The sequence below is a fragment of the Xyrauchen texanus genome, chromosome 21 (assembly GCF_025860055.1).
Source record: "Xyrauchen texanus isolate HMW12.3.18 chromosome 21, RBS_HiC_50CHRs, whole genome shotgun sequence".
NCBI lineage: Eukaryota > Metazoa > Chordata > Actinopteri > Cypriniformes > Catostomidae > Xyrauchen > Xyrauchen texanus.
The window spans coordinates 6,404,610-6,419,316 of NC_068296.1; the positions used below are offsets into that span (position 1 = coordinate 6,404,610).

General features: G+C 39.8%; 1 protein-coding gene across 1 annotated transcript in view; it reads left to right on the forward strand.

Annotated features, from left to right (window-relative positions):
- Nucleotides 1-63: 63 nt before the first annotated feature.
- Nucleotides 64-14,707, forward strand: part of LOC127661631 (rho guanine nucleotide exchange factor 17-like) — a 107,185-nt gene continuing 92,541 nt past the window's right edge. Inside the window, exons 1-2 of the mRNA XM_052152430.1 lie at nt 64-953; nt 1,296-4,963. Coding sequence (XP_052008390.1) covers nt 446-953; nt 1,296-4,963 — 4,176 coding nt within the window. The 5' untranslated portion in view covers nt 64-445. The remainder of the gene's footprint in view (nt 954-1,295; nt 4,964-14,707) is intronic.

Sequence of the window (14,707 nt, forward strand, 5' to 3'; positions counted from 1 at the left end):
TAATAATGCGCGCACTTGGTCAACGCTGGAATTAAATGAAGCCTTTAAATAGAAACAGTTGGCCATAGAAATGGGATTTACTTTGGAAAATGTACATTATTCAAACGTTGGTCGTGTGCATGCAGAGTTGAAACACTTAGAAGTTTTTCGCTTAAACTTTGAGGTCTTTCTAAATGCATGGATGGATACAAAGGGAGGAACGCATGCGCAAATGCCTGGAAATATAAAACAAGACTTAATTCATTTGTTTTCGTAAACAATCTAATCTGTTGTTTCACAAAGCTTTTTGTCCTCCACACCGGAAAAACGCTGACAAGCAACTTCAGTGGTTCAATGGAGGCATTGTAACTTGTTTTCAGGGGGTATAAGCAACTAAGGAAGAAGGAAAAGTGTGGACTATCCATCAATGAACTGAGAAAAGAAAAGTGGGAGGACAGGCAAAGCAATGGCTGAAAGGCAGATGGAGAGAAAAGCGTCGGTTTACAGGAGCGTATCTTTCAAAAAGTTGGAGAGCTGGAGCGCCAAGAAGCGCAGATCATTTGGAGAGGATTTGGAGAGGTGCGGTGCCCTTCCCCCAGACGCTGCAGAGGCGACGCGCACTGTTACTGTATCCAGAAAAGTTTCCAAAATCTCCGCGGCCAGCCTCTCAACCGCAGAACTCAAGAAAACCTGTCATGGAATATCTCCCTCTGTACGCAAGCTCTCCGAGAAGTTTTGTTTCAGCTCCTCAGGCAACACTGGAAGCGTTCAAAACACAACTTCACTAGTTAAAAGTGCCGACGAATCGTCTTCACATGACAGTGGCTGCTTATCCAAGGAGTTTTGGGAGCCCACGCCAGATAAGCTCAAGGATAATAACAGATATTGTTCAACTCAAGAGTCTGTGTCAGGCTCAGATTCGGACAGAGGAGAAAAACGCACAATTCTCAAAACATTGGGCGCCACCAGAGCAGGCAAGATACCTTTTTTCTTCTTCGAATTATCCACATTTTGCTCATTTAAACCATTATTGGAAACACTTTACAATATAGTTCTGTGCTAACTGTAGTAAATGCATTCGGTATTATAGTAATTTATGAAAATAAAATTGTTCATGTTTGTTGATAATGCATTTAACTTTATTTTAAATTGTGTTAGTATACGTTGAAATTAACATGAATTAAGATTAGTAAGTGCTGTAAATCACCATTGTTAGTGATTCACGTAGTCAACTTATGTTAACAAATACAACCTTATTGTAAAATGTTACCCAAATATGCAAAATTATAATTCTGAACACAATGTTTTTTTCTTAGGGAGCCCAACATGCAAATCTCATCGTAGTTATCACCCTTCCTATGGAGAGACCATTCATGTTGATGCAAACTGGCCAAGCGTTACTAAAATTAGAGAACTATTTGGGGATGGAAGTAGAAAGCAACATAGGTCAACTTCCGATGCTGATGACTTGAAATCTGCTTGTCACCACCTCCAGCATTCATTTGATGCTAAAGACAGCAACTTGAGCTCAGATAAAAGTGTTACACAGCCCTCACAACTGCCAACAGGTCCCTGGCAAGATACAAACAGTTCAGATCATGACAACAGTACACTGTATGTAGACTATTTGACTCCAGATTGCATATTTAGTGCTGATTATTCCTGTGAGTTTAGCAGCGGCACAAGCTGTTTGAATTGTGACCTCCCCACAAATAATAGTGGAACCCAAAGCCCCATTAGCATTGATCTTCAGCATCCTTCTCCCCCAAAACCCCCACCCCGAAGCAGAGCGAGCGCTTTGCCACTCAGGTCTCACTCATTTGCTCACCACTGGCAGCTGCAGGAGCACAGAACGAGGGCAGAGCAGCCACAGCCACCGGATAGCTTGCATTCCTCGCATAACTCCTCCAAACCACAGACAGGCCCCTCCGTGGAAATAGCCGGAGCTCAGGAAAGACTGAGCTCTGGAGAAGAGAACGAGGAGTCGAGCAGATGGACAGGATCTAACATTGTTCTCACTAGCGACGGAATCACCACGCACTTCCCTCAAAACAAGCATGCTTACAGGGCTAAGTTAAGGGATCAGTCTTCAGGCAGTGAGGAGGACAGCCCTGCATCATTAGCGCATCACATCAGGGACGTGAGACGTCGCTCACTAAGGAAGAAGAAGAAGAGCAGTTGCAGCCGAGATAATGAGGATTCAGATGACAGCGACAATCAGCCTGTAAAGATGGAGCACTTGGAAAGCGCCTCTGATTCTCATCCCGTGAGCCGCAGGAGTGAAGGCTTCAGATCTAGAGGATGTTTTACAGGCCTGTCTTGGACACGAGATAACCAATCTACATGTTCACATGTATCTAAGGACAGCTTTAGCCACTTTCATAGAACTTTTGAGGGGCCAGCTGCAGGCAGCCCTGTTCCACAGGTGTCACGGGTGTCAAAGGTCACCATACCGTCATTTATAGCCAGTCCATTGGGGTCAAGGAGTAGCAGCAGGTATTCTAGCACAGAGACGTTAAAAGAAGAGGACCAGCCAGCAAACACCCACACCATTGGTGGAGACTCATCAGCTGTTCTGAGTAAAACCTTCCATAGAAATGCCACCATGTACCGCTCACCCAGTTTTGGCCATGGAGATAATTTTTCCCGTGCCCCAGTTCAAGTTCATTCTAGACTGGTGCCCAGCTTGAATCCAGTCAACTGTAAAACTGCTATTTTAGAAAACAGGGTATTCCCCCATTCTTTAAATGATGAGAAAGACAAGAACCGGATCTCTATGTCAAACCCTGACATTGCCTCAGAAACTCTATCACTTCTTAGCTACCTTAAGACAGATCTGTCAGAGTTGAGAATGAGGAAGAAAGGGCAAGACATTGAAGACAGTCCAAGCTCTGGGCTTCAGGGCAGTCAGGGCACATCAGTATACAGGATGGGCTCCAGGGCACATCGACCACACCCTGGACGGCCCTCCCTGAAAGACCTCACTGCTACTTTGAGGAGAGCTAAGTCATTCACATACTCTGAGAAGCCAGAAGTGCAGAGATATTATGGAAGTGGGCCAGGTTTGAGGAGTTCTTCAGAGCAGCAGCTAGACTGTGAAGGTAGTGGAGAGCAGGTGGTAGTTCCTGACCGGGAAGTGGAGAGTGATGACTGTAGGAGTGCCTGCGGTTACGACGAGCCAATGCCAACCCCTCTGCAAGACCGCTATGTGCAGGAAGCGAGACAGGTAATAAGAGATATCTGTCAAATGGGTGAAAGTAAGGATGACGATGATTATGAGGAAGATAGTTTCAAGATAAAAAAAGATGAGGCTAAACAAGACACTGAATTAGAAGATGAGGCAAATCAAGAAAGGAGGCTTGAACATACTGTTTTTACAGTGTGTAAGGAAGGAGAAACTGACAGAGAAAATGGAAAATGTTTACAGAAGGGAAATTCAGAGGAGAATGTGTTCTGTGATAAGTCAGTGGATGAGCTCTCTGGTCATGAATCTAGCCTGACAGATGAAGGAATTGTCACAGAGCCAGATGTGGGGTCATATGGGGGGCTATCCTGTGGTAAAGATGTGTTAAGTCAAACCCTCAATGTTTGGAATCAATCTGGGTTGTACGAGGAGCTTTTGCCTGATACAACACTAGAGAAATCTCTTTCATCTCAGCTTCCTTCAGTTAGGACAGAGTATGAGGAAGTAGCCATAGGAGGAGACATAAGCAGCAGTAAAAATTTAATCCAGGGGGCCTTAGAGGCTCCGTCTACTCCCAGCACTATTCGCAGGAGAAGGAAATTCTCCTCATCTGGCAACTATGGCTCAGAATCCAGCAATGGTAGTAACGGAGAGTCAAACGGTGAGTCTGCATACCGCTCGTTGAGTGATCCCATGCCTCACAGAAGTTGTTCGATTGCAGAAGACAGCGGAAAGAGCTACTCTATGGATAGCAACTTGCTTGGTTCACTGTCTTTAAACTCCAAAGTGGGTTGTGGTGTGGACTCCTCAGCAGCAGATCTGTCTGAGTATACAGGCAGTGCTGCAAGTGACCTCTCTGTGTGTAGTGAAAGTCTGCGAGATTACAGCACTGTGATTCAAAGCATTGTGTGCGAACCTGGTGCGATTTACAATCTCATCGACGAGAAAGTGAATAGCAAGGCTGTGAAGAAAAAGAGCTTTAGCGACCCCAGTAGACGAGGGGAACTGGCTGAATCTGTCCTAGAATTTCAGAGGCATCACAGTGAGCCAATTAGCGAATTAGAGCAATCCATACCACCTTCTAGTAGTGAGCCCATCTTATCGGAGCAAAGAGATGAGCTGTGGGCGCTAAACAACGAAGAACGACAGCTTTATTGTCCCAACAGGAAGCCTCGTTCCCAGTCTGAGCATGTTTTGCCCTCCCATTTTGGTCATAATGGAGAAACAAAACCAGCAGACGAGCCCTCCTTTCCCTTTGACCCAAAGCTAGCTCAGGTTTTGTCTCCTCGCATGAGTCGCAGAACCTCCAAGAAACGCACAAACCGCTTTAGTCACCAGGTGTCTTGTGATGAAGGGGATCACTTAGAGGAACAAGTTGAGGAGCCATCTTCTGAAGACCACCCAGACTCCACGTCCATCCTTCCTAAGCTTGCACCCCCAAAGGCCAGGTCCAAGCATGTGCGTCATGCCAGTGAACCTGCCACATTTGTGCCAATCGTTCCTTCAAATATTCACATCTCCCAGGACCTTCGGAGGTCTGGTCATGTCCCTGAGACTCCAGCACCCCTCAAAATAGTCCAAGGGGAGGATGCTCCATCATTACAGGACGTCACTGAGCAATACATATTGGCTCTGAAACCTCCGGAGGGCCTGGCAGAGACCCATACAGCCCCTGGTGGGGTCGCACCAGAGGGCAGAAGGTCAACACCTTCAGTGCCTACTGCCACTGCTGAGCCACAACTAGAGAGGAAGTCCAGCGAGGAGCTCACCACTGCCCCTCTGAAGGCCAAACCAAGAGTGGTGAGTAATACTTAACATTATCTACTTATGTGTTTTGGGTATTTATTTGTGTGTTTGAATCTTTGGCACAGCTTGTTGATTTGTAAGTGATTTGGTCAACTTTTTAAGGTCTCTTAAGTTTCAAGCAAACCAAGTTTAAGGAATAGTTTTAGGGATTTAATATTTGGGTGAACTATCCCTTTAACTTGGTTTGCTTGTAAAGTTGAGAGTTGTAAAAGTTGTTTTTGCATAGTTTGTTATTATTGTATGAGACCTCCGTGCTTGTGTGCTGGACTTAGATAGATTTATGATAAAACCGATACATCACTCTGAAGCGAACTTGGATGAGAGTTTCTAAGGCTTCATCTTGTGTGGTTTCAAAATCATGTGTCTATATTTGTAAAGCATTTGACATGTTACCTTCTAGTGTGGCTCAATATAGAGCTCCTGGATACAATTTTTGTTGGAATTTGATGGAATGAACAGAACCGAACGATGCTTTTAAAAAATATGGAGGACATTTATTTTACCCACAACAGGTTCTCCTTCAAAACTTCAATGTTGTCTGTCTTTTCACTACCTTTCTTTATGTCATGTGCCTGGATTGTGTGTGTGTGTGTGTGTGTGTGTGTGTGTGTGTGTGTGTGTGTGTGTGTGTCTCCTGCATATGTTACATTGTTTACTTTCCTCAATAAAAAGTTGCAATGTTATGGCATTCTTTAGTGGCATATTTTAAAGGGAATGCTTTATCTCCTTGTGTATTTATACAGTGGCCTATTTGTTATATAGAACTATAGAATTAATATTTCAAAAAGGCTGCTGTTACCAAACTGACCTTTTTAAGAGAAATAACTTTCAAATATTTCATATTTCAGCATGTTGTGCTTGGTGGTACATCTCCAGGGTCTGTGATGTTTTGCAAAGTCTCACATTCTCTCAGTGATGAATTTGTTCTCTGTATGGCTTTGGTAAGCCCTCTGTAGCATGGTTGGTCTGTCTCAGACACTGAACTTGTTCATAGTTTCCCTCAGGCAACCTTTTATGGTGCTGTATTTTCCTGAGATTTTGTCCATGCCAGCTTGTTCTTTCAGTATTGTGGTCCAGTTAGGGCCGTGTTTGGAGTGGCCTGATATTGCCTGATTATATAAAGGGTGCAGATGAGTTTGTTTGAGTGACAGTCTGTTGGCCTAAACAGCACCCAAATTCCATTTTTTTTCCTTTTTTTAGCATTTCCTTTTTCTTTTGAGGGTCATTATGAAATGCACAGTGGGGAAAATGTTTGCTTGGCCTTGTCATTCAGTGTGGATTATTCAGTCTAATTTGAGTCCATAGTTAACAGCGGTCAGCTTTGAGACTCTGTCAAACACACACAGACACATGTTTGTTTGACTATATTAGTGAGGATATCTCATTGACACAATAATTTTTATGTGGAGCTAATGATATTTGTTATGTTCTATCCCTAAATCTAACCCTCACACAAACCTGTTAATATCAGTAGATTTGAATAAAAACATGATTTGGCTGATGTGTGAGCTTTTTTAACAAGTGAGGACTGCTGAGAATGTCCTCACTAGTCCGTTTTTGTCATATTTCACTATAATGGTAAGGACATTTTAAAAAATTTGACCCTTACAAGTTTAGCCAAACCTACACACACACTTTTTAGTTGAGCATTCATGTGTTAGACATGAAAATGCAAAGTGTAAATGGAGCCTAATGTCCCTCCTCTGAAGCTGTAAACTTCAGGCACCTTTCCAGAGACTAATGCCTGCTTTATGATATTTGTGTAGCTCCTTTTGATGTTTTCTTCAAAGGTTTTTTTTGTACTATAATGCCTTTTTCACTTTAGTGGCCCCACAATGTATGTTGGAAACTTAAGTCACACTTTAAAATGTTTGAACGTTGCATTAGATGACAAAAAAATCAAAGTGCAAGCAAATGATGCCAGTCCTTTCCTCAGAGCTACTGTAATGTAATAGTTCATCTAAAAATGACAATTATGTCATAATTTACTCACCTTTATGCCATTTCAAACTCCTATGACTTTCTGCCTTGGAACACAAAAACAAAAAAAACTTTCCTTTAAAATAAATTCCACTTGCTTAAGAAACAGTCAACACACAGTTTTATGGCTTTAACCTTTCCATATGTATATTTAGAAGCACCCTCTGTCATTTGGGTAATCGTTTTATCACTAATCACTGTAAAGACATTTATTACGTAAAAGTTGAGGCTGTGGTAATTATCTTAAGTTACTACTTGTTCTTTAGAGTGAGAGAGGGTGGACGTCTAACTGTGGTGGGTTAATGAATATTGAGTCTTAGAGACTGGTTCAGACAATAAACACAGGGTGTTTATTACAGGGTGTGTGTGTGTGTATGTGTGTGTGCGCATTAAGAGAGTTTGACTGCGAGAGATGGGATAGCTTGGTATTCCCTGAGGTTGTGATGGTCAGGAACAGTGCACACGCCCCACAAATAATAAAAATGAGGGGAAAACACATGTGAACGACAGGCTGTGGGGGGAAAACGCCCTCAGATCGAGTTCTTTGTGAGACACCTGTGAAGATGTCTCAATAAATAGTGTGGAAATGCGAACCGTTTGTAGAGGACGGTGAACATATTGTGCTCAGCTGTACAAGAAAAGAGCTGAGGTAAAATAATATCAAGTTCGGCATATGTAGCATAATGTTGATTTACCACATAAAATTATTTCATCTCATCCCTAGGTTATTTAAAACAAAAAGAGCAAAAAGTATGGTTACTGTAAGGCATTTATAATGGAATTGAATGGGGCCAGTCCATAAACGTTAAAATACATACAGTTTAAATTTATTGCCACAAGACATAAACATTATATCCTACAGGTTAACATGGTTTTAGTGTAATAAAATCAATTACAGGGTTTATCTGCATTAAATTGTCATGGCAACAAATTTGTAATATTTGAAATAACTTTAAACAGATGAGGTTAGTAAGCAATTTTATCACAGTAAAATCAAATTAACACGTATATTGTTTACGTACTGTGGCTATACTTTTGAAAAAGTGCATTTTAATATGTATGGACTGGCTCCATTCACTTTTATTGTAAGTACATTACTCTTCTGTAGTTAATGAATCACATTTTTTTTCTGTGTAAATCAACATTATGCTACAAATGCTGTCAGTTGATTTGAACTTGTATTGAACCAATAACAAGTTAAATTCCTTTAAGTTCTGTCGCCAGCATATGTTGATTACCACAGTCTCAGTTTAATAACTTTTTAAATAAAAGAAAAAATGGCAGTTACAGTAAGGAACTTTCAATGGAAGTCTACAGGCACAGCACTCCGGACAGGTCTAAACAAAGTCTTTCTAGTAAGTCAGTCCACTGGCGGCCATCTTTGTAACGTTCCCGGGAAGCTATTTCCAGTCATGAAAGAGCAGCTCCCATCTGCTTGAATGGGGAAAGACGAAATCTACAAAACTGTTGTTAAAGAGTCTCTAAAATTTAAAATTGGCAGTAAAATCTGACAGCAATTGTATCAATGGTAAATTGTGCTTCTTTAACTTTTTTACTCAAGACTCTAGTAATCTCACATGTGTCTCCTCTAGAGTTTCAGAAGAGATCTTAACACAACGTCTCAAGCTGTGCTCAGATTTGCCAAAGAAAAAGTCTGTAATCTAATGTCAGAGAGCTCAAAATGAACTCAAGCATTTCTCATAATACCCTTCCCAGACAAATGATCTGAGTTATGCTATTCACATTAATTTTATCACTCTATACTCTTACTGTATGTCAACAATTGTCTCAATTGTTTATTATGAGGGAATTATTGGAGAAACATCCTTGAGTTGACACTTAAACTTAAGCATAACTCAAGAAGAACTCTGTTGAGTCTCACAGTTATATAAGAAAAACCTCAAGAGGAATATGATATTCCTCTGGGGTGTGTATGTTGATTAGTAAGGGAGGGACAGTTGGTTTATGTGTTTGTGTGTGCGTTTTAAGAGTCTCTGCTCCTTTATCAGTGCCAGTGTCAAGTGATCCTGTGCAGACAGGAAGCTGGGGAACAGTAACAGGAAGTTGTTGTGGTTACTAATATGTTTGATGAGCTGCAGCAAAGGGACTGTGGCGCTCTGTTCCGGAGACTGTTTGGAAACAAAGTGCAAGACATGAGACGGAGCACATACAAACACAAACCAGACAAGTGTGTTGTGTGTTTGTATGACTTGTCATGGCTTTGATGCTGTTTTGCTGTAGCTGCTGCTCAGTGTCTTTAGCGGGATTAAAGGCTCAGTCAGAGTGAGGGCATGTGTTTGCTGTCTGCCTGCGTTTGGATGGTCGTCTTAGAGGGGACACAGTCATGTCTGTGCTGTCCTCTCTAACCAGACATAATTTGCATCTGTATGTTCAGTTAGACTCTCATGAGTCAGTGTGTTTTAATGAAATGTCTGGGTGTCTTTAAGATGTCTCCAGATATACATGTCCTTTTCAGTTTTTTAAAATGCTTACAGGGTTAAAGGGATAGTTCACCCAGAAATGAAAATTCTCTCATCATTTATTCACCCTCATGCCATCCCAGATGTGCATGACTGACTTTCTTCTGCAGAACACATGATAGGTGTGGGTGGGTGAGAAATAGATCAATATTCAAGTCCTTATTTACTATAAATCTCCACCTTTGACCAGCCCAACTAATAGGTAGCGATATGCACTAAGAATGCAAATCACCAAAAAAAGAAGAACGTGGATGTGAGTGAATGTTTTTGGTAATGTGAAAAAATGCAGCAACTTGCCCATATCTCTCCTACACCTGGCTCACTGCTTAACAGTGAAACCTCCATTCTCCATACAGTATTACCACTCCCATGATTATTATACCCGTGACTTTCATTGCACGCAATGAGTAAACTCCACACGATCAGTTTCTGTGCTAAGATGTGCATTCGAGTCAAGCATGTACCTCTTGGAAATTTATATATATGCCAATTTTAGACACAGGAAGTGACAAAGGAAATTGATACTGCATGACTATTTATATTGACTATTTTGTCAGTTTTGGGTGAATTTTCCCTTTTACTGTCAACATGAAGTCAATAATAGTCAATAATAAATGCTCCTGACTTTGTTATTTTTCACCAGTTCATCAGTGCACAATATTTTAAAGAGAAAATCTTTTCTCTTTGCAATTTATTTATTTTGTTACGGATATTAATGATAACTCAAATTATGCAACTTTTTGAGGACAGGTGTTCTATTACATTTCTAAGTGATCAAACTAAGTTTTTGTCTGGCAGATGAAAAAATGGGCAAAAAAAAAATCTCATATTTTTCATATCTGAAGGAAGACCAGAATATAATTTAGCCCTTTTCCACCAAAATTGCAACAGGTACTATAAACTGTAACTATGGAATCATTATTAAAATTGGTGTAGCAGATGGTTATATTTAGAGTTTTGCCAGCGCTTATAATATTATGTTGACTGATATCAATATTTACTGATTTACTGATTATGATAGAGAATCCCACCGGTTTATTTAACAGATAGCTGCGATCTTCTTAACTAAGTGTCTAGCTAGAATAGTTTTAGAATTTGTGCCGGTCCAGGAACAAGTACCCAAACTATGTCGGTGGAAAAGAGTTAATAGAGACTTTTGGGTGTTCTCTTGGGGCTAGTAAGCAGACACCTAGCAAACACTTAGCAATGCTCCAGCAACCACCTAGAACACCTTAACAACTGCTTAGAAAAGCTCTGGAAGCAAACCCTTATGAGTTTTGCATGGGCAAGCACCACTAACATTTTCTTGAAATGTGAAAATGTTCAAATATAATCTTATAGTAATATTAACCAACAATTTCACAGCCTCTTTCCACTTTTCACAATCCAACCAAATCCCTATGTATACAATCAAATCGTCTTATCCTGTCCCTGTTTTTCAGTGTTATAGAATTATATTCCGGATGACACGTTTCATTGTAGAGGAAGTTGCGCCTAGGTCACCATGATCATCTGACACACACCAGCCCTCTGATGTTCCGAGGGGTTGTGACCCCTGTGTGAATGTTTCTGTTGTGATAGAATTATGGGTAGTTTTCCAAAGGGAAGCAGCACACATTGTACATTGCAGATTGTGGAGGAAAAAAACATTTGAAGATTTTCATTCAGGATTTTCTGTAAAGTAAAAAAACATGTTAGTTTTGGTTCAATGTGGTTAAAGAAATAGTTCATCCAAAAATGAAAACTGTCATCATTTACTACATTATCACTACATCGTTTATAATTATTTAATTTTCAGTCTGTGCCTCACAGAAAGCTATAATGTGGCTTTTTAAGACTTTAAATATAGTGCACTAGTCATATGTGCTACTTTAATTTAGTTTTATCAGGGCTGCCAATTTACCTGGTTAATTATATGAAAAAATGATGTGTTAAAAGAAGTCCCCGATCGGAACATAAATTCTGTAATAATCGGATTCAAGCACACAACATGTCTCGTCAAACCAACGAGTGCAACAGGCAGCACAGCCGTCCACAGACTAGCGTTTGTGTTCAAAGACAGCTGGACCATGCACAACAGAATGCAGGGATTTCGATATGCCTTTTTCAACCTTTCAAACTACATTTAACTTGACACTGCATTCTAAAAACATTGGACGCTTAAGGAGCGTCCATCTGAAACATGGGTAACCTACATAGACTAACAATTAAAAATAGCTCCGATGAAGTAGGCCAATAATAGGGTTATGTTCAATTATATAAAAATAATACACTTTCAAGCCACTTTTGTATTGTAGAAATGCTTGACTTGTCTGCTGCAACATTATAGTATGTACAGTATATGATGCAATATATTAGAATTATAATATTTATTCTATATCATATTTCTAATTATTTACAATATAATATACTAATTTAGTAAATATTGATATGCGATTAATTTGATGAATTGTTAATGGATTGATAGCCCTGGTTTTTATCTAATTTCTGGAGCCTGTCAGTAAAAATCACCGTCCAGTTTTTTTGTATGGAATAAAAAATAAAATTCATATTTCAAACAGATGCCAATGTGAATTTGGTGACAGTAGGTTGAAAGTTCTGCTGTTGAAGTCGGTCTCTGCTTAATAAAATGTGAATCACTGCCCCCAGTGTGCAAAACTGGAAGTGTTTTTGATCGAATGGACTAGGGATTGGCATTCATCCATAATTTGGTATTCTAATATTTAAGCTCATAAAAACCGAATATTCTATTATTGTATTATTTAAATGAAGGTAATTAATGAGAAAGAGATGTTGCGTCACTATTAAAAAAAGCAATCTTCTAAATATAATCAAAACAAGCTTATATCGTGTCCTGTGTCTTTTATTTTTTTAAATATTTAAACAAGCAATGCGTGAAAACAAAAAAATTATAGAATAAAGGCGTTTAAGATCACGCAAAGCCAAGAAAAAGAAACCGCTAATGAATTGACGGACGCAGTTAACGTACAGAACGAGTATAAACACTCTGCATATAACACTTATCATGTTTATATTGTATGTCATGTTTTTGTTGAGAAAAACAAGCATATCTACATGCTCAGTAAACTATACTCATTTATACACACCAGATTAAATGATGGAATGTCCCTTACCTCAGCTAGCATAGTCTTCCTCGGATACCATGTTTGTTGTTTACAGAAGCGTTGTGGGGATTACGTTGCTACGGGGACGCTGCTTTCTGACGAGCCGCACATATACTAGAGTAAAGTGTACACTGCTTATCCAGTACATTTAAATAGGAACCCAGCTTTCTCACAGTAAGCCACATTCTCACAATAACCAGCTTTTATGGTGTCCATCTGAAAGTACTGACAGAACTGTTTGCTCAACAAAGGTGATCAACACGTCCACACTCAACAGCGCCACCCAGTGCATTCTGTTATAACCGGCAGTTTTAGTTTGCTTGTTCAGGATTTAACATGCATCTCACTGTGTTTATGTAGAGCAAAGCAAAACTTTGTGAAATTTGAATAGTATTTTTACTATTCGAATAATTATTGCAGAATGAATATTTGAATATTCGACTACTCGTGCACATCCCTAGAATGGGGGGAAATGTCCACAGAGTGCAACATGTCGATTTATTGTGTGATCATGTCGAAATATTCTTGAGTGACGGGTGTGAGTAAATGATGACAAACCTTTTATTTTTGGTTGAAATAATACTTCAATTAATAATAAAATGGAAATAAAAGCAAATAAACGTAAAGAAAAAAATAATATAATCACAGAAGGATGTTCCTTAAAACTCTGTTTGTGGAGGGGAAGTGTATTATCAGTCTATTAAAGCTGCATATATGTGAGTCATGCTGTACAATTCTGTCCTCTTCTCTTTCAAAATCTCTCTCTCCTCTTGCCATTCTCATCTTAAAACTATTTGCAGACAGCTCGGGAGACAAGGAGCATTGTATAAGGATGAAGTCATTTCTGTCGTTCTTCCAAAAGTGAGATTCGGCCCTAATATCAGGTACTCTGACAGAGAGAGTAAGGGAGGGCAGTGAAAATGGGAAAAGTGATACTTAGGAATGAAAGTAGAGAGAAAATAAAGGATGGATTGAATGTAAATGAAGCGTGTGTGTGGGGAAGAGCAGGGGGGAATGGAAATGGGGGGATTTTAGTTGTTCCCTGTTGTTTTCATTGAAACAGGCACCAGGAATGTGGCTGCCTTTTCTCTTCAGTGCAAAATGTCCATGAAAGCCACACAACAGCCTGCAGAGAGAGAGAGAGAGAGAGAGAGAGAGAGAGAGAGAGAGAGATGGGGGTGACTGGAGAGATGAGAGATGGGGGGTGACTGGAGAAAGCACTTCCCTTTTTTTTTTTTGCCTAAACCACAGGAAATGGGAATCTTTCCTAGCCCAGCTGTTCTAAACAAAGTAAAAAACACCTTACACTTAGCATAACATTTAGCAGGAAGTCAAAGCTGAAGTAATTTTTTTTCATGTTAAAATACTTTCTCCTATCCCAGTTAAATTTGCAGAGTGAACTTCAAGTGGTTTAATTTCTCTGAAGTGTAAACACTGACTTTATGGTGCTGTCTACATAATAAAGCAATATCTTAAAGATTAAGTATATAATTTCTGCACCACTACCGCCACCAAATGGATTTGCAAAAATAAACTTTGTTTTCAAAACAGCTTTCCGAATACGGCCCCGTCTGCCATTGGTCAAAAACAAACAGTTAGTCCTGCCCCCAACTCACGCCATTGGTTGAGTAACGTTGTTGGGGCGTATCTAAGCTGGACACTCAAAACAAACAGAGCGATTTCCATAGTGCCAGAGAAACACGGTGTTTACAGTTTTTGAGAAAATGAACCTATGAATGGCTTATTAATAGTTCTTTCTGCATATAAAGAAAGTATTTTAACACTGAAAAAGTTACATACTTCAGCTTTAAAGGGCTTTAAAGGAACACGTTTTTGTGTCCGTCCACGCTGTTTTTCAATTTTGTTTCTATGTAAACGTGCTAAACGGATGTCTTTGACCATTGTGCCACATCTGGCTGTTTTTTTCTGCATCTCGAGTCCGAGCGCTGCATTTTTTTAAAATGTTGTGTCAAGTTGAAAAGAATATAAACCGTTAAAAACATGTCTCAAGACACCTTCGTTTGTGGCACTGGCACTTTTTTAGCACAGGGAAATGTTCATTGTGAGCATGTGAATGATTTGAAACTCTAGAATCTCACTTGTGCACCACAGAAATAACGTGTAGCACACGGGAGACTTCACAGACAATTGAT